Source organism: Cottoperca gobio, chromosome 7 (assembly GCF_900634415.1).
Source record: "Cottoperca gobio chromosome 7, fCotGob3.1, whole genome shotgun sequence".
NCBI classification, from domain to species: domain Eukaryota; kingdom Metazoa; phylum Chordata; class Actinopteri; order Perciformes; family Bovichtidae; genus Cottoperca; species Cottoperca gobio.
In genome coordinates this window covers 14,352,371-14,378,866 of record NC_041361.1, presented here as the reverse complement: position 1 = coordinate 14,378,866, position 26,496 = coordinate 14,352,371, and the positions used below count along the sequence as shown (strand labels likewise).

Sequence of the window (26,496 nt, the reverse complement as noted above, 5' to 3'; positions counted from 1 at the left end):
TAAGGCAAGGTCAGCAGCTGAACACACGACAACAACAATAGGAGGAAGTTTTGAAAATATAATAATAGAGCCTGTTCGCAATTGCCTGCTTTCCTGTGATACCTCTCGCTGATGCAGCTTTTTCTCTCTACTTCTTAATATTTCAGCAAGTGCTGCTTACATCTCAGCTGCTGGTCTACATCAGAGCTCTTAAACAGGCATCTAAGATCAAGATTAGACAATTCAAAGGTTATTCTGAATTTTAAGGGATGTGTTAGTAGAAGTCTTGTGTGTGCAATATGTAGAATTGATTCATCGTTAATCTAGAAAATACTTATAGGCGTAAAAAAAAGTGAAGATTCGCGTAAAGCTTTAGAAAAACCGAACCTTGCATTTACAGTTGGAAGGTTCTTGCCATGAATTGGGAGAAAAGATGTTCACTTAACCAGAATTCAGACCACAATGCACCACATCCACTCCCCCCCTCCTTTTTCCCATTGAAGTGTGTGGTAAAGTGAAGAACATGAGCAAACTGGGGTATCATCCCCCAGTCTTTCTTCCACAAGGCATCTGGAGATCCGCTAACATCGGGGGGCCAGGGAGTAAGACCACAGGAGCCCACTCACTGCTCCACTCAAGGTCTCAAGGTCCCTCCAAAATCCAGTCCAATCCACAAATAACTATTCCTCAGTACATTTCTATTTTTAATTTCACGTCAGAAGATGATATTCTTGACTTTTCCAGTTTAGACATTTAGGACATTAGCATTCACTTCATGCCATAGCATGCTGAGCGGAGGCTTTCTCTACACCCCTTGGGATTCCTTTATTTACCCCTGAGTGACCTGCTAAACATCTTTTCATTCTGATAAAAGCTCTTATGCTATTACAAATCAATTATAACAAATGCAATCTAATTCTTATCTTTCAATATTTTCAAACTGAAGATCAAACAAAATGAAATCTCAAAAATGCGGAGTCACTTTGTTTCACGGATCAGCAGATATGTGTCTGCTGCTACCAGAGCTGATACAATAACAACAAACACTGATATTTGTGCAGAAGAGGAAACAGCAACAGCAGCTTTTCCAAATGCTACTTTGAGATTTCATTTGTAATTGTTCTTGTTGTCGTTCTTTATAGCGAATAAGACTAAACTGCTCTGGCACTAATAGGAACAGTAGTTCAATAGATTATTTCTGGGACAGCTTCCAGAGTTGAGGGAAGGTACTGAACCATATCTGTCCAATGAGAAGGAGACGGTTGAATTAAATAGCAGCAATAGGGAACCAGGCTTTATTATTATGATGTGCAAGACCATCCGGCAGTAAGTTGGAATTCATGCCTCAGTCACTTTTTACTTTCAGAGTTAATTAAAGAAATGGATATCCTATAACACTTCAACATATCGGTGTAAGTTTTCATATTCTAGACTAGATGGTCTTAAAATGTACATAAATAAATTAAATTAAATAATAAATTTATCCTCTTTACAACCACAATAACGGATTTGTTTTAACACAACTTAAGTTGACATTTTGTTAGCAAACATCCAAAAGATACTTTACATAATGTGATCCTTTTGTTTATATACAAATACTGATACTAGTACTAGTAGTAATACTATTATAGCCTCTTTACGGTACACTAACTAACTGTTATAGCGCCCATTAGATTGTCGATGTTCTCAAAGTCAGCAAGTTTTCATGGATGAGTTTTAAATCAGCAGCTGTCAGGTAAGGTAGGGTGCCTTTTAAATGTTATGATTCAGTTTAGCGTAATTCAATGTCATGATCCAGCTCCATGAAGTGTTACATGCTCAGACAAGACCACTCCAGGCTTTTAATAGCAGCAGCAGCAGCCCGCTTGGCCTTGTACCCGAGGGAACATTTCAATCTTAGGTGAGATCCCATCAATTTTCACAACATAGCGGAGATGGATGAGAAAAACAAAAAATCAAGATGGGTTTTGACAAAAGGCTTCACAACAGGCTCAAGGAAGGAAGAGCTATATGTCCTTGCCCACATACCCTTTAAGCCAGACATGCGGCTGTCACCTCTCTGAACCGTGGCCACATCATCAGCCTTTAGTAGAGACTGTTCTTAATGGTTATACTTCTCCGATCAACAGGGTTTTAGTTCAAAGTCAGAACTCTGGCATCAAGCCATTTTCTATTTTGAAATAGTGTTGGAAATTTAAGTGCATTTTTCTTTTATCTCTGACAAAGGTTTAGCTTGGACAGAAAAATATGTTTACTTTTCATATGAAACCTTTCTACATATCAGTATTATCAGATACATTAAAAGGAAGTGATGCTCTGGCCATTCGGGAAAAGTGGATGTCAAGGTAATGGCATGTTTAATTCTTAATCAACTCAGCAGGCCCACTTTTACAGTGAATGCTGCATTTGGGAGCAAGAAGCACATTCTGTTTGTACTCCCACACATTTGGCTGTCAAAAATAGAGCAACACAGTGCAGATGGTAGGAGACTTAGGGAGCCAAAACCACCATCAGCAAGCAGACTTATTGATTTTCTGTAGCCTAAGAGCTACAAAAAACAACTCAGAGGGAACGATTGGGGCAACTGGAGTGTTTAGTGAAGGGTCTGCGTATCTGTAAATGAGCATACGATCACAAACACACGCACATTACACATGCACACACACACTTTCCCCGACATGAGAAACAGATGCCACCATCTTCTTCGCTTTTTTTCATGTTCAACCCACCCACTCCATCTATACAAGATGTCACACTTTCTGTGAGAAGCCCACAAACCGCTTCATTCACAAATGACAAATTGACAAGGTCGTATGTGTGGCACAAATGCAGATGTAAATTTGGGGATTCCTCTGTGTCTACTTTGCAAGCTCCGCTCCTTTAAGAAAATAATGTCTTCCAAGCTGTTCGGTAATCTGCAACTTGGATTCCCTGCCCAAAGTGTTTCCTTGCTCTTCAAATCATTAGCAAGCTTTTAGTGTTGGAATTGGCAGAGTGCTCTGTAAGCGTTTTGAAGATGGATTGTTTGATGTCCTTTCACATCTTAGAAGTGATACTTCACCCAAAATGTATCTCTTTAGTTTCAAATACTCTCCTCGGTAGGTTTGAAAGCTGGCTGTTTGTAGTTGAATCACACACACAGCAGCTTAGATTCATTTCCCTCACAATGGATTCCAATCGTGTTCATGTCAGAGTATAAATAATCAAACAACCATGAGATCTAGAGCACACGTTCATAAATAAAGCTTTTAATAACATGCAGAAACTACCATTTCACTCGTCTTCTTCAGATGAAGAATGTGTTGAAGCACTGGCTCCTCCCTCTCCTGCAGCATAATCCACTTCTTGGTTGTCCGTCTATACTGTACGCTCATTGTGTTCCTTACACTTTTTCAACTTAAGGCTAAACATATTGGTCACACACACACAACAAGCATCTCTCTGTGACACTTACAGTTACTTAAAGATATCTACAGGTTGAAGGATATGTATCTCTCCCAAACATGTACTGAAGTGTTGGTAATCGGCTGCAGGAAGTTGGGTTACTGCCTTTTTTTTTTACTTCTTGCCCATTAAATAACTGCACCCTCTAAAAACCACATTGCATGATGTCTTTAAATTTAGCCTCAGACAAAGCTGTTCTAAATTGGACGAGCCAACATTAACATCTGTGACGCTGCTAATCAAGAGCAGTTGTGTTTTATAGAGCTGCCGTTACACCTGCAAAAACACACAATTGTTATCATTTAACTACTTCCTATTACCGAGCGTCTCTGAGCTGTTTCCCTTACTTCATACTGTATTTGAGTATTTCATGAGTATGCTGTGTCTCAGCAGTACTGGGTTAAGTACTGGTAACAGCGTTACTGGGCCTGGCTCAAGCACACACCTCCCTGTAAAACCAAAATGTGTTGCTTTTAGACACTTTTTAAAAGATTTTTTACAGGAAATGTTTTCAATCTTCGCATCTCTCCAATAAGTGTATTTCCCAAAATGTTGAACTATTCCTTCAAAAGAAACCAGCGTCTGTCTCTTGACCAAAGTCACATTTTGTATTCACAACGCATCATTTATTAGACTTTCTGCTCAGGTATAGCAACGTCATGCTACTTCAGTCTCTGCAACCTGGAGATGACCGTCGTCATTATTCGCACAACTGCAAGAGGTTGTTTAACATGTTATAAGAAGGAATTTTAAACATTAAGACAAATGACTAATGCTGTTGGTGTTCTGGTGAGGATATTCTCTGTGGAGAAATGAATAACTTGACTATTCTGCGTATTTATTATATGTTGTTAGTGGACCAACATGCTGTTTATTTAAAGAGGGGAACTTAAATGATTGACATTAACGTGAATGTAACATAGATTTTGGGCAATTTATTAAACATTCCTAACATCTGTCAGCTGAAAGAAACACTTACACGCTCAACACACTATCAACAGTGTACACTAATGAAGCTGCATGAGGAGCTAATGTTAAAGAAATGGCAAAGTTCATCATTTAGCTATATATTTAGTTTGAATATCAGAAGTTGTACAAGTGCACAATCATAGCTTACGGTCAGTATTAGTTTATTCTAAACCATGAAACTGCAGTTGACAAAGAAATCTCAACTCAAGGGACTCTTACTGGCTTGTGCTGGAGCTTTCGACTAACAACACGATACATTTATTGAATTACATATAGCTAAAAGCTTACTTTCATCACTTATTACGGGGAGAGAGAAGATTATATTGAAGTTTTTCCTCAGGTTCAATCAGCAATACTCATCTACTGTGTTCAGGCTACTTTTGCAATTATCAGTGAAACAAACTAGTAAATCAAAAATACTGGAGGCTTCTCTATGATGTTATGTTGTTGATGTACAGGACAGACTTTGAGAGGGCCTCAGTGAAATCAAAGAAATATTCAGAACAAGTGGATCATATAAATCATCCGGTATGGACCCACTGACAGAAGTCAAACTGTTTGTTTGTCTGGAACAGGTGTGACCATGAAGCTGATGGATGAGGTCGCCGGCATTGTGGCGGCTCGGCACTGCAACACCAACATTGTAACTGCCTCTGTGGATGCCATCAACTTCCATCGCAAGATCAACAAAGGTGAGGATGCCATAGAGCAGTCTTTCTCAAAGAGTGGTCTGTGAGCGACGGCTAGTGGTCCGCGGACCACCAGACAGCAGTCCCCCCCCCCCCCCGTGGTAGGTGGTCCGTGACTGTTTTTTATTGGTTAAGTGGTTCTTGGTCTGAAAAAGTTTGAGAAACACTGCCATAGAGAATACACTTCAAATCACTGATACCTAAAAATATCCACAGCTTGAAGGATGTGTACCTCTCTGAAAAACGTATTATAGTGTTGGTGAAAGGCTGCAGGAAGTTTCGTGCTGCTGTTTTAAAATGGGCTAGCCAGCGTTAACAGCTGTCACACTGTTGCTAATCAAGAACAGTTGTGTTTTGTCGAGCTGCCGCTGCATCTGGGAAAACACACGATTGTTATGATTGAACTATTCCCCATTACCGAGCTCTGTCTCTGAGCTGTTTCCTCACCGTTATAGTGAGAAATCATTCATACTGTATTTACCACAACACCTCAGTCTGTGAAGTAGAGATCTCTATACGGACAACACTAAGCCTCTTATTTAAAGTTCATTCAAGGACGTTTTGACAACGACATTATCCACTTAGCTTTTGACATCCTAATGGACAAAAGAACTCACACTGGTGACGACATTTATACTGCTTTTCCATTCTGAAAGTTGAACGCTGGGTCAAAGGTTTTATTAGCGGCGCTGTTTGGACAACGCAGTTAATCCAAAGCGCTTGTCAGGACAGTAAGAAACAGAGATGACAGACATAAATCCAAGAAGGAACAAACATACTCTCCTACAGATACACACCCACAGACAAGCTGGATCAGAATAAGCGTAGTGTAAGAGTTAAACATTCTGTACGTGTTTCTTAACTGATTCACAACTTTATTAGTAATTGAACATTTTACTGCAGAATTATTGGGTTGCCTTGCTGGCCCTGTTGTCTGTCTCTCTGTCTGTCTCTCTCTCTCTCTCTCTCTGTCTGTCTGTCTGTCTGTCTGTCTTCTCTCTCTCTCTCTCTCTCTCTCTCCTTTCTGTAACTTTAATGCACTAAAGGTGAAACATCACAAGCTCTTATACACGAGAGAACTTGAGTGGTCGGATTAAAATGCTTTTGAAATAAAGATTATTAAATATAGTTATTGAGAGAACATTTCAAAAGCCAAACAGCACTTTGACTGTAAGATAGTTGAGCAGAATCCTTCTTTAATAATGAGAATATTATTACTACATTTTGTTACTTCGTCTCTTTCATTAATCTTTTTACTGAATCTAAAAGTGTCGAGAGTGACTGAAAGCAGCTTCTTCAAAGTGGTGTAGAACAGTTTATTACTTTTATGGGTTTCACTTTTTCTATCTGTTCATGTGCTGGAGATGATGTCATCCAGACATCCAGTGCTAACGTTCAGATGTTATGACTATCTCAGGATATGATGTTAACAATGGACCGGCTACATCTCTCCCCATTGTTATATTATGAAGTGGAAAGAACATTTTATACACTTCAAAGCTCAGCACAAGTGTGCCAGGTCAGCTGTAAGTCTACGCCATTTGCAGTTCATGTATTTTCAAATGCAGGTGCCTTTATTCAAGCAGGATAATTCACTCACTCCAAAAGCAGTTTTTCAAGGAGGCCTGAGCAAAGAGTGAGTGGCTGAGAAGGATGTGAGAGAGGGGATGTTTAAAACATTTACAACACACCTTTTTGGGGTTCAGGACCAGAAACCTGAGAAGTACAGATTGGTTGAGATCCATGTCCACATCTTTCAGCTGCTTCTAGTCGCTCCAGTTGCTGCCTCCGTCTGTCCTCTGAGTTTAGGTGGTGCTGACATGATTTCCCCTGGCTTCCACAGTGACTTAGGTGTTACGTCACCATTTTGCTTAAGGTGGTAAGACAAAAAACTCAAGAGGTGTGCTCAGTGTGATGGCCCTTAGGCCTCAAGACCAATTTCCTGATTTGGGGAGTGGCTCATTAGGAGTGATGGCTGACACCTGGATTGGGGCGACTGCTCTGCTTTATCTACGGGTGTCTGCGCAGTCAGTCGCTCGCTCCTCTCGAGGTTATTTGGTTGGTTTATCTTTGGTTTCTTACACCTATATATGTCCACACTTCCACCCACTGCATACATTACTGATGAACTGATGCACACTTCATTTAGAGTCCTTGAATAAATTAACTGTACTTTAAAGAGTCATATGTGGTCTCCATAAAGAACCAAAAAATGTAGCTGTTATGACATAGCTTTGAGATATTTCCAGCACAGCTGCAGTCAGGTGGGAAATTCATCATTTAGCACAAAAAGCCCCAAAACCATGATAATTACTAATTCTCCATTGACATGTAAAAGGCAGATTTATTTATAAACTACAAATGCAAAGCTAGATGACCACACACCAGCAGACACAGACAAAATGAACATTAAATGCAGCAAAGTGGGAAATGAAGACCCAGAACATTAAACAGACGAGGTCTGTGTCTGCACGTGGCTCATGTGGAGGATTTTCAGATGATTAGTTTGTATTGTACGCTTTCGGAGGTCCCACTGTGTCCTGCCTGAACAGTCCACACAGATGTTCAGTCTCGTGGGGTCCTGCAGCAGAAATATTACTGTAGAGCAGGCCAGGTTTACAATGTAAACACTTATCAGAGAGAAAGAACACAGAACACAGAACACCTTTATTTAAACTACAGACAAAATAAAGCCGAGTTTGAGAATGTACAAAGAAACATAAAATGTCTTCATTTTCTGTGTTAACTTACCACCACAATCACATGTTGTCTGTCAAGCTGTGGGACAAAGTTACACAATTATTTTTTATTTATAAACTTGGTTCAGTAAAATGCAGAGAAAGATGACATCATGGTTTAAAACAACATTTGGTGTCATGCATTATCAACGCAAAAGCAGAATAAATCCAAAATGTCAGAAACATCTGAACAGACAAACAAATGACCGCGAAGCAAACTGTTGACTGCAGGGTGAATAAAGGGTTAGTGTCACGACACGGCTACGTGCTAACAGGAATACTCCAATAAGGGCTTAACAGATTCATACATTCATTATTTGACACATTTAAAAACAATTAAGAAATAATTGCATTTGCAATGAATATATGCAATTAAAAACTATCATTAGCAAATTATAAAATCAGCGTTAAATTAGTCAACTATGATTTAATTAATATGTTGTATTTCTTAGTTTTATTATTATTTACTAATGTGTCTGCCTATCATATTCCATCTCACCTCATTTGTCACCTAATTTACGATGAAGCCAGGTTTTCCCGGATTGTGTCTTTTGCTTGTTTAGAGATGAAACGCTTGACTAAACATAGCCAAAAGATCCCAGGCAGTGTGAGAGCTAAAGCATCAATGTCACGCTGAAATGACGTCTGTGTCGAGTGGATTGAGTTTACCTTCTCAAAGAAGTATGAATAGTCTAACTCCAGCCCGAGTGGAGCGGAGATACTATGTTTAAACATTAGAAAATGTCTGCACTCATGTCACAGCTTGTGAGTCACTTGTTTATTAGTGTCCTTCCTTGTTCTGCGCCTACACAGAGAAGCGTTTAATTTCCCCTCTAACCACAGACTGCAGTGTGATGTCGCACTGAACAATAATGTGTATTATTTGGCACTGAGAATATACATCAGTGAGGTGCTGGCCATTGATGTAGCTCAGGAATGTTTAGTCAGTGCTGTTCTTTGTTATCCGGTACAGCAAAATGTGCAACGCTACAAAGAATGAGAAGAAAGGCAGAAAACTTCAAAAGGTGAATGTTGAATGAAACGAGATTTCAGGGAGAGAGAAGGGAGTGCTAAAGGTGAGATAAATAAATAAAAGGAACTTTGTTGCACAATGAATACTCTCAATGATGTTTTCCTTCATTGATTTGTTTTTGTTTTTGTTTTGTTGACAATTCATTTTAAAAAGACACTTGCATGGTTGCAATACTAATGTACATGCACAGTTAACACAAAGTCACATTGTGGTTCTTGTTGTAGTTAGATGTTGTACAGCTGTGTGCATGTGCGTAGAGATTGTGATGTACGGCACTAGCGGCAAGTTAAAGTACAAGAAACATCATGTTAAATTACATTTAATTAACATGATTTGTACAAACCTGACATTTCTATGTAATGTTTGCTCAAAATACTAAAGACAGCAGACCTTAAATCGACAGTTCCTTGGCGTGGAGTGAAGGTACGGTGCAGTGTGTGTCTGAATGAGACTTTTTCTTTGATTCCCAGCAACAATAAACAAAGTTGTTAGCCTAAAGTGTTTCTGGAGAAGTTATCAGAAGTGAGGGCTGTTATTTCACCTGTGTTGCCTTTGTTCCCTCCTTTTGTAGCCTTCTCTGGCCACCTGCTAATGCAAAAATGCAATTTCCAGGAAGCTCTCTGTGAAAAGAGGACAATGTAGAACAACCAGTGATGGGGAAGCTTGTTTGAAAAAACAGCTTTGCAATCTACCAATTACTCTACACTGGAAGAAGTTGAACTACAGCAAACTAAGGCTGCTTAGAAACAGTTCAAACTATTAAAGTAATTGACAGTGTACTTGTGATACGAAATTATAACACAAATATAATACGAAAAAATCACATACCAGCACAAAATTCCACTCAATTGAGTTTTTATTTTATTTTTTAAAGTGCCCAAATAAAACAGAATACCCCTTTAAAATTAAATTTGCTTCTTTTCAGTTCATTTTACCGACTTCAGCATTGCTCTTAAAACATGTTGTCTTACTCGTCAGTTTGTAACATCTGTCTTATAAATAACTTAAACAATCTTCACCTTTTCAGACAGTATGAACAGCTTGAACACGGATCTAAACATTGGGCCTATATTTCCCTTGTCGGATCAGAATCAAAGAGGTTCAATTACAGCAGAGAAGCAATGGTAAAATATAAAAATCACTCCTCTCCTTTTATGGCCCAAAAGTTATTTAACTACTTGAATACTATCTTGAATAACTACCACAAGCCACAGCAAACTGAAGTTTAACTACTAGTTTAATTACATGTAGTTCACTGCTCCCCAACACTGAGAACGACAAACAAGATATCACTCGGAGTAGATTTATTTTTGTTTTCACAACCTGACAAAGATTTTCACTTTGTTCTAAATGTGGTAGAAAGAGTAAGAGAAAAACCTGAACTCTGTTCATAGCAAATCTATGGCTCAAAGGCATCCCAACCCCAGTTTAGTGCAAACAACACGGGCCCTGGCATGGACTCTCCTCACAGCAGATTAGCTGTATCAAACAGCTCCTCAGAGATGGGACTCTGCCAATTTTTCAGGTTGGCTGACCTTCAACGCTACACACGTCCAAGATCTACTCTCTGCATAAATCAATTATTAATCATGAAGGTCTTTAAAAAAAAAAAAATCACCCAGTTTAATCAAAGCTCATTTTTCTGTGTAATGTCATTGAGCAGAGCACACTTCACTGAGTCTAATACATCCGTGCCAGAGATAGTTTACCTGAATGACACTGGCCTCGCTGCTGGCGACACTCGACCACGAGGGAGAGAATGAATGCTTTCAGTGTATGTGCTGCGTTAGCAAGCTGCATGGAAATAAATGGAATTACGTTATCCAGATTTTTTATACAATCTTTGCACTTAATCACCTTTTCACAAATCTTCACTCAGTGGGATTTTCATATCACCTTGATGTGATTTCTCAAATCTCTTAGCGTGTAAGATCTCTATTAATGGTGATGTAATTTCTTAACACCTATTTGATAGAGGGGTGAGAATAAGTTCGCTAAAAATGTCATTTAGAACGGTCATATGTTCCCCAGAGCACAGAGCACTGCCTGAGCCTCAGTCCCAAAGCGGAGAGAGCCTCGTCTCGTCTTTGGACTATACCATAAGGATCTTTATATTGCTAAAAATGTCAAACCTTAGGGCGGCCTGTGTCTCCCACACATTTAGACCATACCTGTCAACCCTCCCGCTTTTCCCGGGATTATCCCGTATTTTTCCTTCTATCCCGCTGTTAAAAAAATATGCCTAATTTTAAAAAGTGGCCTCCGGTAGAACAGGAGGCAATATTATGTTTAACTTTAGCTGAAGAAGAAGGAAACAGGAACAATAACACAGAAGAAGACGAGAGAATATCGATGAGAGTCACAGTGAACGGGAGATAGATGGAGACGCAGCTGTACCTGCCGAAAAAGTTAAAACTATGCAAGTAACTAGACAAATGGGAGGAGACCTTCCCTTATTTAATAAAAAGCAGAGTCGGGCAAACTCATGCTTTTTGTAAAGTGTGCCATTCAGATGTTAGCATCGCACACGGCGGAATAAGCGATGTTCGCCAGCACGAACAATCGTCCAAGCACAAGCACGCCAAGAGGCACAAAAACATACACTGTCAATGACTTCATTTGTGACAAGAACTGTGTCGGAGGAAAGATGTCGATGCTTTGCGCCAAAAATAATGTAGCCTTCAGCTAGCTTTGAGGCAGGCAAAGTCCGCAACCTATGTTTACAACAAGTCCCTTGCAGATGCTTGGGACTCCCACACTGAATAAAATGTATATATGCAATTAAAATACATACATCTTATAAACATGTCTGTACAAGTAATACATACTTTAAATAAACATGTATTTCCTGAACCCGTCCCTTATGTGTTTACATTTACATTATATGGGGGCTGGTGGTTCAGAGCTGTTAAGGTATAGGCGGAGTCTGCCAGAAAATTTCCCTTATTTTGAAATTCCAATGTTGACAGGTATGATTTAGACTGGTAGTAGTATTCCTGAAAATACAGTTATCATTGTTGAAGGTGGAGAAAGCAATGTTTTGCAGAGCCAAGGATGTATTAAGACTCCAAAATGGTGCCTGTTTATTCCCTCTGTGCATAACTCCCCAAACTTTTCTCTGATGATTTCCACCTCACACTTCATTGAAGTATGTGTTAATATGACTGAGTATTTTCAGTAATTGTTTGAGATTCTATTGTACACTGAGATCTATTTTTCACCATCGTATTCCTTTCTTTTGATTTACTAAAATTTTGATAAAACGACCTTACAAATGCAGAAATAAACAATTAAAACCTGTTTGCAGGTTTTTCTCCACATTTCCTCCTGCAGGCTTCACACACAGATGACATAAACTCTCCCACATCTCTTAAAACATACTAGAACTTTCCTTTTGTGGATGCACTTCAGCCTTGCTACTGACAAAGTACAGCCATTATTTGCATGGACCACAAGAGGTTTTTGTCTCTTGTCTTAGTTTTTCCACGAAGCAGACAACCTTCAATCTTTGTTGCCTGCACAAGTAAAGGGCTCCATCACTGCACGACACTCCTCTGATGTCTAATTCTCTTAGAGATAGTTTGCAGAAAATACTTTGATAAACGCCTTTTTTCCTTGTTCCATTTTCATCTTTTATTATCTAAGACTTTGACTGTTTTATAAGATCTCTGTCATAGACTCGAGATTTGTCTCAGACTGCAGGGATAACACCTTCTCTTCTCGTCTCTATGGCAACGGCAGTAATAATACAGTACAAGCACATCAAAAGGAATAAATAAAACGCATCAGCAATGCCCAGTGCTATTAGTTGACTGCTTTTCCCACTTCACGGCTGTGACAAAAGGACAAGAACACTAATTTTATATGAGTCAAACACACTAGCTGGATTAGATGAGCCTCAGGAGGAAATCAAAAGAAAATGGAGTAAATGCTTTGCAGCATTGAACATGAAGTGTCCTCTTAATATCTGCTGGTTAACATTAACGTTTTTAAAAAGATTTAAAGTCAAATGCAACTTAATTTTTACATATTTTCTGTCTTACTTTAAACACAAAAACAGGTATTTTTACACTTTGCATTGATCTGAAAACCTTGCAGTCGGATAAATCTCGGAATAAGTTTAATTCTTCCAGCCAGAGATCGGCCTGCTTCACTCTGCCGACTTTCTGCAGAACAGACTTCAACAAGTTCATGATGCAACATTGTGAAGTAGATTGTAAAACCAGATCCTACATTTGGCCCGGCTGACTATATCAATACGCCGGCTTATTTCATGTTCAGTTCGTGTTCAGTGTATCTACACATGAAGGTCTTTAGTTTGATTTCATCTTACAGAATTTATAGTAAATATATCATTGCATTCCCTCAAAGCTTTTCAGGGGATTTAAAACTTCAATCATTTTGGTATATGATAGTATGCAATGCAATGTTTTTTATTTGTTTAACACTCTTGTAAAATGTATACAACAATATAAATGTTCTATGGAAGGCTGAAGGGCAGAGTAGCTTGAATCAAACTGAGATTTTAAAACATTAAAGCATTCTTGGGGAATTATATTAAATTAAGATGATGAAAATGTCTTTCATGGCAGCATACTACTACAAAACCAGTATACTGCATGAACATCCTTCTCTTTTCCCATCTCTCCAAGGCTGTGTGGTGACGGTGACGGGGCGGCTCACTTTCGTCAGTAACAAGTCTATGGAAATTGAAGTGTTGGTAGATGCTTCCTCGCTGGTGGAGGCAAAGGAGGAGAAATTCCGTGCTGTCTCGGCCTTCTTCACCTTCATCTCCCTGGACAAGGACAATAAGCCTCTGTCCGTCCCTCCTCTTAAGGTTGGTACCATCCAGTCTCTGCTTTCTGAAGTCTGTCAGTAATTTGATCCTGTACATCATTTTAATGTAGCCCTATGAGAATACACAGGGCTACATTTACTCACGTCTGACACAGATTGAGTCCACCAAGTATGGTGTACTTTACTTTGCACATTGGGGGCCAATAAAGATTAATTTGGAAACTTGTCCTTTGAAAAGGAACAATTTAATGTTCACAGACTCTGTTACGATGGAGACACCTGGAGAGGCGTGATCTAAACCTGAACGGTCGTTTGTTGTTGGACTTCTGTGCTAGTCATGGAATGGCCATAACAAACACCATGTTTGAACATAAGGATGCTCATAAGTGTACGTGGTACCAGGCCTACTAGGCCGAAGGTCAATGATCAATTTTGTGATCGTATCATCTGCTCTGAGGCCGCATGTTTTGGACACTCGGGTGAAGAGAGGGGCGGAGCTGTCAACTGATCACCATCTGGTGGTGAGTTGGATCAAGGGGGAAGACTCTGGACAGACCAGGTAAGCCCAAACGGGTAGTGCGGGTGAACTGGGAGCGTCTGGAGGAAGCCCCTGTCCGGGAGATCTTCAACTCACACCTCCGGCGGAGCTTTTCAGACATCCCTGTGGAGGTTGGGGGCATTGAACCTGAGTGGGCAATGTTCAAAATGAGTGGGCAATGTTCAAAATGTCTGCTGTGGCAGAGGCATAGCAGCGGGTGTGAGAGAAGTTTGGAGAAGCTATGGAAAAGGACTTTCGGTCGGCACCAAGGTGCTTCTGGAAAACCGTCCGGCACCTCAGGAGGGGGAAGCGGGGAACCATCCAAGCTGTGTACAGCAAGGGTGGGACTCTGCTGACTTTTACTGAGAAGGTTATCGGGCAGTGGAAGGAGCACTTTGAGGAACTCCTGATTCCGACTAACACACCCTCTATGGTAGTGGCAGAGCTGGAAGCTGATGGGGGACCATCGTCAATTTCCCTGTTGGAGGTCACTGAGGTAGTCAAACAACTCCACAGTGGCAAAGCCATAGGGGTTGATGAGATGAGAAGTCTGGAACAGTGCCTAGGGGGTGGCAGACCGGGGTGGTCGTTCCCTTATTCAAAAAGGGGGACCAGAGAGTGAGTGCCAACTACAGGGGTATCACACTTCTCAGCCTCCCTGGTAAAGTCTACTCCAAGGTGCTGGAAAGGAGGGTTCGGCCAATAGTCGAACCTCTGATTGAAGAAGAACAATGCGGATTCCGTCCTGGTCGTGGAACGGACCAACTCTTCACTCTCGCAAGGATCCTGGAGGGGGCCTGGGAGTACGCCCTACATGTGTTTTGTGGATCTGGATAAAGCGTATGACCGGGTCCTCCAGGTGATACTGTGGGAGGTGCTGTGGGAGTATGGGATGAGGGGGTCACTTCTGAGGGCCATCCAATCCCTGTACGCCCAAAGCGAGAGTTGTGTCCGGAAACTCGGCAGTAAGTCGGACTTGTTCCCAGTGAATGTTGGCCTCCGCCAGGTCTGCGCTTTATCACCAATCCTGTTTGTGATTTCCATGGACAGGATATCGAGGCGTAGTCGTGGAGGAGAGGGGTTGCAGTTCGGTGGCCTAAGGATCTCATCGCTGCTATTTGCAGATGATGTGGTCATGATGGCGTCATCGGTCTGTGACCTTCAACATTCACTGGATCAGTTCGCAGCCAAGTGTGAAGCGGTTGGGATGAGGATCAGCACCTAAAAATCTGAGGCCATGGCTCTCAGCAGGAAACCGGTGGATTGCCTACTCCGGGTAGGGAATGAGCCCTTACCCCAAGTGAAGGAGTTCAAGTACCTCGGGGTCTTGTTCGCGAGTGAGGGGACGATGGAGCGAGAGATTGGCCGGAGAATCGGAGCAGCGGGGGCGGTATTGCAATCGCTTTACCGCACCGTTGTGACAAAAAGAGAGCTGAGCCAGAAGGCAAAGCTCTCGATCTACCGGTCGATCTTCGTTCCTACCTTCACCTAAGGTCATGAAGTCTGGGTCATGACCGAAAGAACGAGATCGCGGGTAATAGCGGGCAAAATGGGTTTTCTCAGGCAGGTGGCTGGCGTCTCCCTTAGAGATAGGGTGAAAAGCTCAGCCATCCGGGAGAGACTCTGAGTAGAGCCGCTGCTCCTTCGCATTGAAAGGAGCCAGTTGAGGTGGTTCGGGCATCTAGTAAGGATGCCACCTGGGCGCCTCCCTAGGGAGGTGTTCCAGGCACGTTCAGCTGGGAAGAGACCCCGGGGAAGACTCAGGACTCGGTGGAGAGATTATATCTCCTCACTGGCCTGGGAACGCCTCAGGATCCCCCAGTCGGAGCTGGCGGATGTGGCCCGGAGAAGGGAAGTTTGGGGTTGGATGATGGATGGATGGATGGAAGATGGTTATCTTGACTTCTTATTCAGCATCTCAATCTTCTGTTTCTCTACTTCTGCTCTGATATTCACATTCCTTCAGTGAGTGACATCTGTGACCTTTGGAAAGCTCACAGCATGAGAAACTTTATGTGGATTATTTGGCAATTCTGCATGTCAGTATCTTTTAAGTGCATTAAAATATTTGCTGTTTCTGCACATTAGCCTGAAGGGCTAAGGGCTGAATGCTAATATCTCTACAACATCCCTGGACATGTAGTATGTCTGGCTGACTCAGCACTCATTGTCAGGATGTAGAGTGTGCACGCTTACCTGCAGACAGGAGAGACGCCTGCTGTTTGTTCTGGCTCGGCAGTACGCTATGATCCAGACCCTGTTTGTATGCAAACACTGTTCGCACAGGCCATCTGTTTAACTCAGCACATTAAAATTATTTCCTGGCACCATTTGCACACCCTGATTGTCTCTGTGATGAACCCTTTAAAACTCGTCCAACTACCCTGCGAGATGAAGTCAGCTTGTCAGTGAGGGGGATTTAGACGACAGAGGAGCCATTAGAATCACATTCAAAGCACTAAATAAAGGATTCAGTGGATTGCAAGTCGTTTAAACATTAAATTATATAACATTAATCTTTATAATAAAGATTATCGCTCCATATTCTGTGATTCAACAACTCATATTCTGTTTGTTGTCTTTGGACATTTCTTGTTTGGTTAAATGGTTGTCGTTGCACTACATGGATTGAACTGATACATTTGGCAATGATTGCATTTACTCTGAGTTTTTAGTAAAGCCCAGCTCCTAAAAATGGCCCGGGCTGAGTGAGCAGCTCAGCAGGTCATTATTCTCTCGAATGCACACTTTTCAGAGAGTTTGCACCCAGGCTAATCATTAAACTTTAAGTATGTGTGAGTACTGAGTAAGCCGGGGAAATGCATTCAAAGTGAAGACAAAGCAGCAATATTTTAAGTAAACAGGTCAAGCACAAAGGTGTTTTCTGGGTTAACCTAAAATAATGAACCAAAGAATGTAGAAAATAAGTGTTGCATGACAGCATGTCCTGCCGTGTTGAAGTAACACAAATGTGTAATAAGAAATGTGCAGGAAGAAAGCCAAGCTTGGCAGTGTGGATGAGGGTGACACATGGAAAAGGGTTGCTATAGGTTTGTTGTCATACCGCCAAGTGCTGCTTTGACCCCTCTTACCATAAACATTCACACACACTTAAGCATGCAGCATCCACGTTTAACACCATGACACGTCAGCAAAACAGACTCTTCTTGTTCTGCCCCTGCCAGCCAGAAATGTGCATAGATTGTGCGTCTCTGCTGATCTGCCTTTTAAAAAATAAGTTAGTCTCCTCATTTCCATTTCATAAAAACACGCGTTTGGTTCTCTCCATTGTCGGCCTGCCTCCATGCATTCATTACCTGGTTTTCCATCTCACACAAGGTTTTGTTCTAATGGCCTGGAATTGCAGCAGTGATTAGAGTCATTGTAATTTCTCTGTTCACCTTCATTTTATGAAAAGAGAAGCTAAAATAGAATCTCCTGGTGATTTTAATAATTCATCCTCAACACTATAAATGGAAATCTAAATGAAAGCACGGCTGCCAGCGTTCTGATGTGACATGCCAGATAAACAAGGGCAGGAATAGAGAAATATGTGCATGTGCATAACAATGTAGGATATGAGTGCAATATAGATATATATGTGTTCGTGTGTAAAACAAAGACAAGTTAAAGCTCTAATGCGTAAGGGTTTGTGTGTGACAGAGTTAGCTTTGCGTGTGGAGGTGCATGTACTTAAACAGATCACTGAGCACAAATGCGTGTGTGTTTATTTATATGAGCAAGAGGAGGAGAACGAGACTCAATCAGGGCTATTTCTGGCTTTATCACTATTTACTGAGGGCTTAAAGTGGGATGAGATTGACTCAAAACAAGGGAGTGCCCATCAAAACTCTACTGGTGGCGGTGCACCTATTCAATATGTGAGAGTATAAAAGACACGCGTTAAATGCAGGAAATAAGGTTGTACACGTCAAACCAGCGAATACCTGGAGATGGGACCGTGAGGGATGGAAATGCAACAATGACATTAATTAGCCTAGTAAGTCAGATAATGGTGAGTTGAACAAAGCGCGACAAATGTTTGGTCCCCGTCCTTCTATTTCAATTTCGCCCGGGGCCATTACCACCATCTATTATTCTAAATAGTCCTATCAAATAGCATTTATACATGTGCTTGCTGTGATAACAGATTGTTTTCCCTCCAGCACCCAGCAGAGTGCTGCACACAATCCTCCTGTAAAACCAAAATCTGACTGTTTTTGTATGGATTAAACAAACAGATATAACGTGCTATTTAGTGAGCTTTAGAGATGTTGGTAGTTTGATTTTTTGATTTTATATTATTTTTGCTAAGCTAAGCTAACGATGGCTACTGGCCATAGCTTCATATTCACTGTACAGACATGAGTCAGTCTTCTCTTCTGACTCTTGGCAATAATTCAAAATAAGCTTATTTCCTCAAAGGGCCAAACTATTCCTTTAAAGATCAAGTTATCTTGTATGATTTTCTAAAGATGAAACTGCCTTCATGTCCTCATTGCTGCCTGATCTTCCTTATCAAAACAAATCCAAATCCAATTCCTCTTCCTCATATCATCTGCTTGTACTAACAATCCTCATGCCTCATTAAAAAACAGACACACCTCTCTGTGTGTTTCTAATATTTGTTCCAGGTGCTTATTCTTTGCCCAGGTTTCCTACATGTTCTCAGTGCACTGTGACTTTGAAACTGTAATATTGATCAGCTGGAGTGTTCCCTATATTTGCACTTTAAGACAAAATATTTCAGATGATGGGGTTGAGTCCCCTCCTCCTCTTCTTTAAAGTCTTTATATTGTCACTGAATATCTTATCTCTCTTTCTCTGAATCCTGTTCAACTGAAACATAAAAACACCACCATGTCAAAAATTCGCAATTAAATTTTCATTACATGGCGGCAGGATGTGCTCCAGTTGTGTTCTATAAATAGCCTGATCGAAAGGACAGCTTCTGCTATTTTTGACTTCAGGTGCTTATTACCCCATTCTCTCATTCTCGCTTCGTCTTCAGTGAGACCGCCGTGTTTACTATTTTTAGATTTTCCCATTTTAACTCAGCAGGGGTGGGGGGTGGGCGTGTTGTCGATGGGCTGTCACCATTGTAGCACACTGTGGGTAATGCTGAAGTTGTGAAAAAAAAGGACAGCATGAGCAGAAGGGAATATGTGGGGAGGGGGGGGGGGTGCCTTGCCTCTCTGCAGTAGTACCCTTGAAAAGTACTGGAATAATATATGTGCACACTGGGCAAGCATAGAAATAACCAAAAAATGCCTGGAAGCACCTTTGACCAGCGTATGTTGTATTTCTGATGGTTTTAATGGGGTAATAGTCGCTTTAAGGGTTGAAAAACTGGCTTGTTACCAGAAGGTCAGCACTTCTCAGCCACTGGCTGGTGGTGGGAGCGATGTGGTTGTACTGCCCGAGTGTGCATGTGTGTTACATTGGGAATGAAAAGGTTGTCGATGCTCAACTGTGTGAACATTCAGCTATCCTTCTGCAGAGCGATACAGGGTTTACAGTTAATCAGTAAATTCATTCTTGGTGAACATACAGAGGGTTTGGTCCTTCTTACATCCTGCTTTCTCTTTATTCCGCTCCCTTCTTGTTCAATGTTTCATCGTATCTCCCCTTCCTGCCTTCTTCTATTCCATCTCTTCCTTCATCTCTCACTCCTTCTGCCTCTATTCATCTTTCCCTATTCCCCTTGCTTTCCTTCCATCCCTTCTTTTTTCTCTTTTCTTCATCTCTCCCTCCTTCCTTCTCTTCCATCTCGTTCCCCTCCTCGCTGGCAGAGACTCAGCTGGCCTCCCGTGACACAAAAACAAGCCCGGTTGCCACGGCAACCTCCTGTAGTCCACATGAAGTGATGCACATTTATTTTTAGATGCCTCCCATTCAAGACAATCAGCAACGGGTTAACGGGTACACTTGTGCCACAGTCGCAGATATTTCTGACTCTGTGGTTATCGTACCAACGTTTGTTCTCATTGCGCCTCAGTCCATGAACCTGTGAAGGATGGTTAATTATGAATACTAGGCGTTCTTGAGTTTACCTTATTAATGAATACACATAGAAGCCTATACTGTTCTACGCATCGCCAAAACTGAATTACAGCCAGGTCTCAGTCAACTTTGGTCAATTGTTGTAAAGAAACAACATAATCCATTTGTGTTTATGAGAGTCAATAAAAGACAAGTGTTGGATCACTTTTTTGGTTGTTTTTTTTAAATCGCATCTTCTACGGCCGTTTTTAATTTCCTACACGTCCTATAATGACCCTCAGCAGTCCCGGAGAAGGAACTCAAAAAGTGTTACTTTTGAACGGCTTTGAGGTCTCGAAAAGCGCTATATAAATTCAATTTATTATTATTATTATTACTTTTAATTGCATTTCTAACACGAAGTTCAATTCAACTATGAGAACTATTACTTGTATTGTGAAGCCTTTAAAACACAAGATATAACTCACTGTGTTGTGTTTTAGCCGTGCCAAAAAATACTGCCAAACATTTACCTAAGCATACAAAGAGTTCAGAGTTGAAACTTGAGCTAGGCAATTTAGTTTAGTGAATGTCTTGTTTTATTTTAGTCAAAAGGTTGCCTTGTATTTCAGTTGAAAGCCCAGACTTATTTGAGGGAATCCACCGCTGGCTTATTGTGCTTTTATTTACTGCTTTGCATTCATGAGAGAAAAAAACCTGAAAAAAAACAAACAAACCCAGAATACACAAATAACAATGAAAACATACGTCATGCTATTATGCAACACAGCTGTTGCTGAAACTGCGATGAAGCCCAGATTATTGAGGAATTTTGGATGATTGCTTTACAGGCTGAATTACAAACAGAAAAAAAAACTGATAACATAAAATATGAATCATGACTGAACAGACAGATCCTTGGAGAGGTTCTTTCAGCATTCAGGAAAAGCCAGTATTTGAAAGGGTTTGTTTTTTGTCTTCAAATGAAACAACTTTCAACATTGTCTAAACGTTATCCTTTGTGTATGAGTGAAGCGCTCTCTCTTTCTCTGGCTGTCACTCATAAACATATAGGTTAGTTTCCAGACTCGTGCCGGCCCAGATGGCTCTTACTTTCTTTTAGCTGGTTGCATACAGCTTAGTGCTACTTTTGAGCATTTGGCAGGGCCACTGCTGGCCTGTGCCCACTCTAATAACAGCTTGTGCCAACACAAAGGAACCCCTCTGGCTTTTTGCTGGACAAGCTTTGTCCCTGTTCCAAGTTTATACAATTTGTCACACTCCATTCAACTGTCCACCTAATGGATGACCAGCCTGCCAGGTGAAACAGCTGTTTTTCTTCGCTGTTTGACCCGATCAGGCTCTGAGGACTGGCTTGTCTTGGTTCGCAGTGGAGGACATTACAATTTATGATTTCATGTGTTGATTTGTGAGCTATTGTAGATGACAATTGATTGATTTCTAGTATTTTTTATTGTAATAAATGTTTTTTTTTCTTAATTAGCAACACTAATAGCATGGCTCTAAGGATGTCAGTTCACTTTGGTCCAGACAAAAATATTTAATGACTATTGAATGGATTGACATAGAATTAGGTCCAGAAATCCATGGTTCCCATATGATGTATCCTAATAACTTCAATGGTCCTCCGAACATTGAGTCTCAACAACTATTGAATTGATTGACATGAAATCTGGTTCAGACATTAACATTTGAGTTTTATAATAAAGAGCAAATTAGGCATGCTGATGTCTTCGTAAAGTCTCACAGAGTGGCTGACATGGCTGTAGTCTCCAGTCTTGTTCAGAGAGGAGTCATTGTGTTTTACACAACGACCTGGGCCATCATATGTATAAACTGTTACACGTACAATTGCGTTGATTGCAAAGAAATGTTGTCACAGTTGCACATGAACTTTCTTGTTGCCTGAAATGTAAAAAGGTGATTCGAGTTGAAGAGTCAGCAGTAGTAGGTGATGATCCTGCACAATCATTGTTATTAGACTGCAGCCACTGTGGGTTTTCTTTTTGCCTAGTATTGAATTGTGACATTGGGTTATGCAAATGTGATCTGTATGAGCATAAACAGATGCGTGCACATGTGCAGACCAGCAGGACAAATAATGTGCACATAGACAAAAACATAGAAAGCTTTGTGGGTGTGATGGCTCTGATGTTATGGTGCAATTAGAACCTACTATTACAGCAGAAGAAGCCATTTTAAAACCTGAGCAATAGTACAACACATTTACTTTGTACTATGCTATCTAATATAGACGGATTGAATCACCTCTTGATTTAAGTCAAATCAGTTGGTGAGCATTTTCTTCTTTTCAGACTGGACTGTTTTCCTCTGATAACCTGAAGGAAGGTTTCTCGCAATGAAAACAATAACTGGAACATCTAGGTATTTCCGTAGTTTTGTTTGGTCAGGTGAGATTTGGCAGCAGAAACAGCACCTGGAAATATCTTCTTGGAAACGGGTCCATTAGGAAAATAAGTTTTGAGCAAATCAAAAGAAACGACGGCAAAACCAGGTCTTTGAGGAGGAATTACACGTCAATAAGGTTTAAATTAGTCCATAATATCAATAGTCAGTTCTTACTTGAATCTGTGTCACATTTTCTTCCACCAGAATCACATGTTTCCTTTGCTTTGGACACAAACTTTAGAGGACCACATCTCATAGTTATTAACTGTCATTAGCAGTAGTCATGTGTACAGTTCCTTTTAATTGGCATGCTCATTAAACCATCTCCAGCTGTAGCTGACTAATTTAAAAGTGCAATTAAGTAATAGTTAATTCCTCAGGGGCCTAGGTGACAGGGAGGGGGGGGAGAGGGATGTGAGGACTTTGAAGGAGAAAAACAAAGAGAAAAAAAAGGTACAAACAGCCTGAAGACATTGTTGATTAATATACCATACACTTCCAAATGGGTGGGCTTGTACTGAGACAGTATGTGTATTTGTTTATGTATGTGTGTATGTATATATATATGTGTGTGTGTATATATATATATATGTGTGTGTATATATATGTGTGTGTATATATATATATATATATATATATATATATATGTGTGTGTGTATATATATATATATATATATATATATATATATGTATGTATATGTATATATATGTATATATGTATATATATATATATATATGTATATATATATATATATGTATATATATATATATATATATGTATATATATATATATATATATGTATATGTATATGTATATATATGTGTATATGTATATGTATATATATATATATGTATATGTATATATATATATATATATATATATATATATATATATTTTTTTTTTTAACATATATATTTTAACCGGGGGTCACATCTCTTTGTTCCTGCACACTCTTGATGCATTTTATCTATCTATAGCTAGTCTAACTAGAACATTTTGTTTACTTGTTACCATGTTACACAAGGTAACACCTTTTTATCAAACATCTGTTTATCTTTGGTGAAAGTTTTACTTGGCTGTGGTTGCATGGCAGCAGTCATTCTGAACTATTCTTGGGCTTGTAATGAAATCATTTTAAACCAATGTGTTACATGATGGATGTCTTTAGCACGCGCAGTAGCTGTGCTAAAATAGATGATTTATAAACATCTGTTTGGTGACAGGTCCCAAATCACCTTGTCGGGGCGTATTTCAATAATACTGTAATGATCAGCTCCCTGCACCTTTTTCTGCTTGCAGTCCAGTTGGAAATGTTAAATAAAGTCTTAAGATTAAGATTTATAAACAGGGATTATACTCAGAGTCAGACAACTCAAAATATATTATAATAATAGAGGCCTTGTTTGTTTTGCTGTCTGACTTCCAAAATGGCCACTGGTAGCCGTTGCTGACCACCTACAAAAGAAAATGCTGGCTTTCTGTGCAGTGATGAAGTAGGAGCAGCATGATGTTACGGTTTCACTGTGGCTTACAATACAATTACGTTTTTTAAAATGAGATTGTCTGAGCAGCATTTCTGTTGATGTAAATGTTTGAAAATACTGGAACTTTGGTAAGCCTGCTCTCTGTCTTCCTTTATCATTTTTCTTTTTTGAAAGTCAATGAACTGGAATTATCCATTACTTTCAGTCGAATGGCAAAAGCAAAATTGACTGAGCAGTATGTTCACTGTTATATAACCAGCATACAACAAACATACCAAAACTACAGCTGTATGCCCCTGAACCTGCACGACAGAGATGAATGTTCCCACCGGTGATGTGTTTGTAGCTCAGCGTCAACTATTTTAATATTCTCATCACATTTGAGTCGTGACCCCTGGGCTCGTCCCTGGCATGATGTTTTGTCGTATCTGTTACCACCCTTCTCTCTCCACAAAGTTAAGACACCATCTGCCAGCTTTGCTGAGTGGCAGGTGCTCTTGAATCTGCCAACCACCTGGTGTGTGCACAGCAAGAGCCTCCATCCGAACATGACATTGACGCTAGTATTCATTTGTACAGTTTTACATACAAAAACACGCCCAAACATATATGTGTACATGCTTAATTACAACATAATCCCTTTGAAAAATGTGCAGATGACGATGTGAGAAAGGGGGCAGCACCAAGTGTTGACACTGTCACCGGTGGTGGCAATGCTGTTTAAGTCACGAGGTTGCCAGGCAGTCTAATTAAACTGTGCAGACTAGCAAGTGCTTCCTCCTAATTTTACAGTAAAATTCACGTAATTTCATGCAATCTAGTAAGTAGTTGATAATGGACTGGACTCATGGACAGACCAACTGACATCACAGTCCTTAGGCCTTGTTTCCAGCATTACAGAAATATAAAATGAGCTGTAGACGACACACACACACACACACACACACACACACACACACACACACACACACACACACACACACACACACATTGTTCTGCCTAGATTAACATGTTTTTGAAAATCCTCAAAAAGCATGCAGTTTAAGGAATTTCAAATGTCTTGCAAATCACCTCATGTGGTTTCGTTGTGTCTCTTCTCTAATGCAGAGCCTCTTTGAGTTTGAATTATTCTTTTGTGTTTCATTAAGAAGATGAATAGAAATTACAACGGCACAGACTGGTAAACTGGATCAGAGCTTTGTGCCCCGGTTAATGTAATAACAGCAGGGGAAACATTCTGGCGCACAATATGTGTAAATGATGAATGTGTCTGAAAACAAATCTTTTTTTTGTGTCTTCTTCAGATTGAAAAAGAGGAGGAGCAGAGACGGTTCGATGAGGGCAACGCACGTTACCTCCAGAATAAAGTAAAGAGACTTGCGAATAAGGAACGCCAGCAGTGACGCTGCTGCTCACCCGAGTTAAACATCTGCAACAGTATATCAGCCCCACACAACACAATATGAAGGAACAACAACGCTCTCTCCGGTTCTGTATTTGTAACCTCCTGTTAAACCTTAACTTGTGATAATTATTCTCCTTGTGCTACACACCAAAGTGTCCACATATGGCTGTATGTGTATTTAAAAGTAAGACTTACATATTTTATCTTGGATATTTTTATTGATGTATCACTGCCTGTGCAAAGTGACAGTCTGACTGTAGAAGTAAGAATACTATTTTATTTTGAGAAGATTTTTTAAGTATGAAGACTTCATGATTGGTGTCAGTGCAAAGTGATAGTCTGAGCGCAAGGAAAATGATGAATAAGTGAGTGAATAATAATGAATAAAAGATCCAAGCGTGAGTCTGGGGCTCTCGCCTCGTGTCCTTGCTAGTTTGATGAGGATGATGTCATTGTCTTGGGCATGCCTTGGCAGAGAGGGCACACGCTATCCATCTTTTCAGCACTGTGTCTTTCACAGAGAAATCAGGGGAGCTCGGGGGGCTTTGACTCAACTCGCATCTCTCCCACGCCTGCCCTTCCCCCTCCCCTCCTCTCTGCTCTCCTCCTCCTCTGCCTGTCTGTCACACTCCAGCCTTCGCTCTGCCTTAACGTGCTCTCCTTCCCCTCGCCTGCTTACCGTCATCCTCATCTGCCTCCATTCTCTTGCAATGTCACTTTCTTCCTCCTCTCATTCACTCTATTTGTCCCTCTGTCTCCCCCAGTCTTCTCACTGTCTCACTCCCTTTGTCTCCACATGAGATGTGAGGACTCATATAACTAGAGGGTAATGTGTCTGTATGGGCATTTTTATCTTTGAATGTCACCTGGGTTTGTGCATGTGTGCACACAAAGAAAGATCAGAAAGATGAATCAAATAAGAAATCAATATCCATGTGGCCATGCTGAGACTGAAAAAGGCTGTGATTATTGACCTGCCATATAACTCCTGTTCAAATATTTAGCAG

General features: G+C 40.5%; 1 protein-coding gene across 3 annotated transcripts in view; it reads left to right on the top strand.

Annotated features, from left to right (window-relative positions):
* acot7 (acyl-CoA thioesterase 7) overlaps positions 1 to 25,898 on the top strand; it is a 50,949-nt gene extending 25,051 nt beyond the window's left edge. For all 3 annotated transcript variants that reach the window (XM_029436520.1, XM_029436519.1, XM_029436521.1), the window contains 3 exons: positions 4,968 to 5,084; positions 13,505 to 13,689; positions 25,389 to 25,898. In XM_029436520.1, the coding sequence (XP_029292380.1) occupies positions 4,968 to 5,084; positions 13,505 to 13,689; positions 25,389 to 25,487 (401 nt within the window). In that variant the 3' untranslated portion in view covers positions 25,488 to 25,898. The remainder of the gene's footprint in view (positions 1 to 4,967; positions 5,085 to 13,504; positions 13,690 to 25,388) is intronic.
* The last annotated feature ends 598 nt before the right edge of the window (positions 25,899 to 26,496 follow it).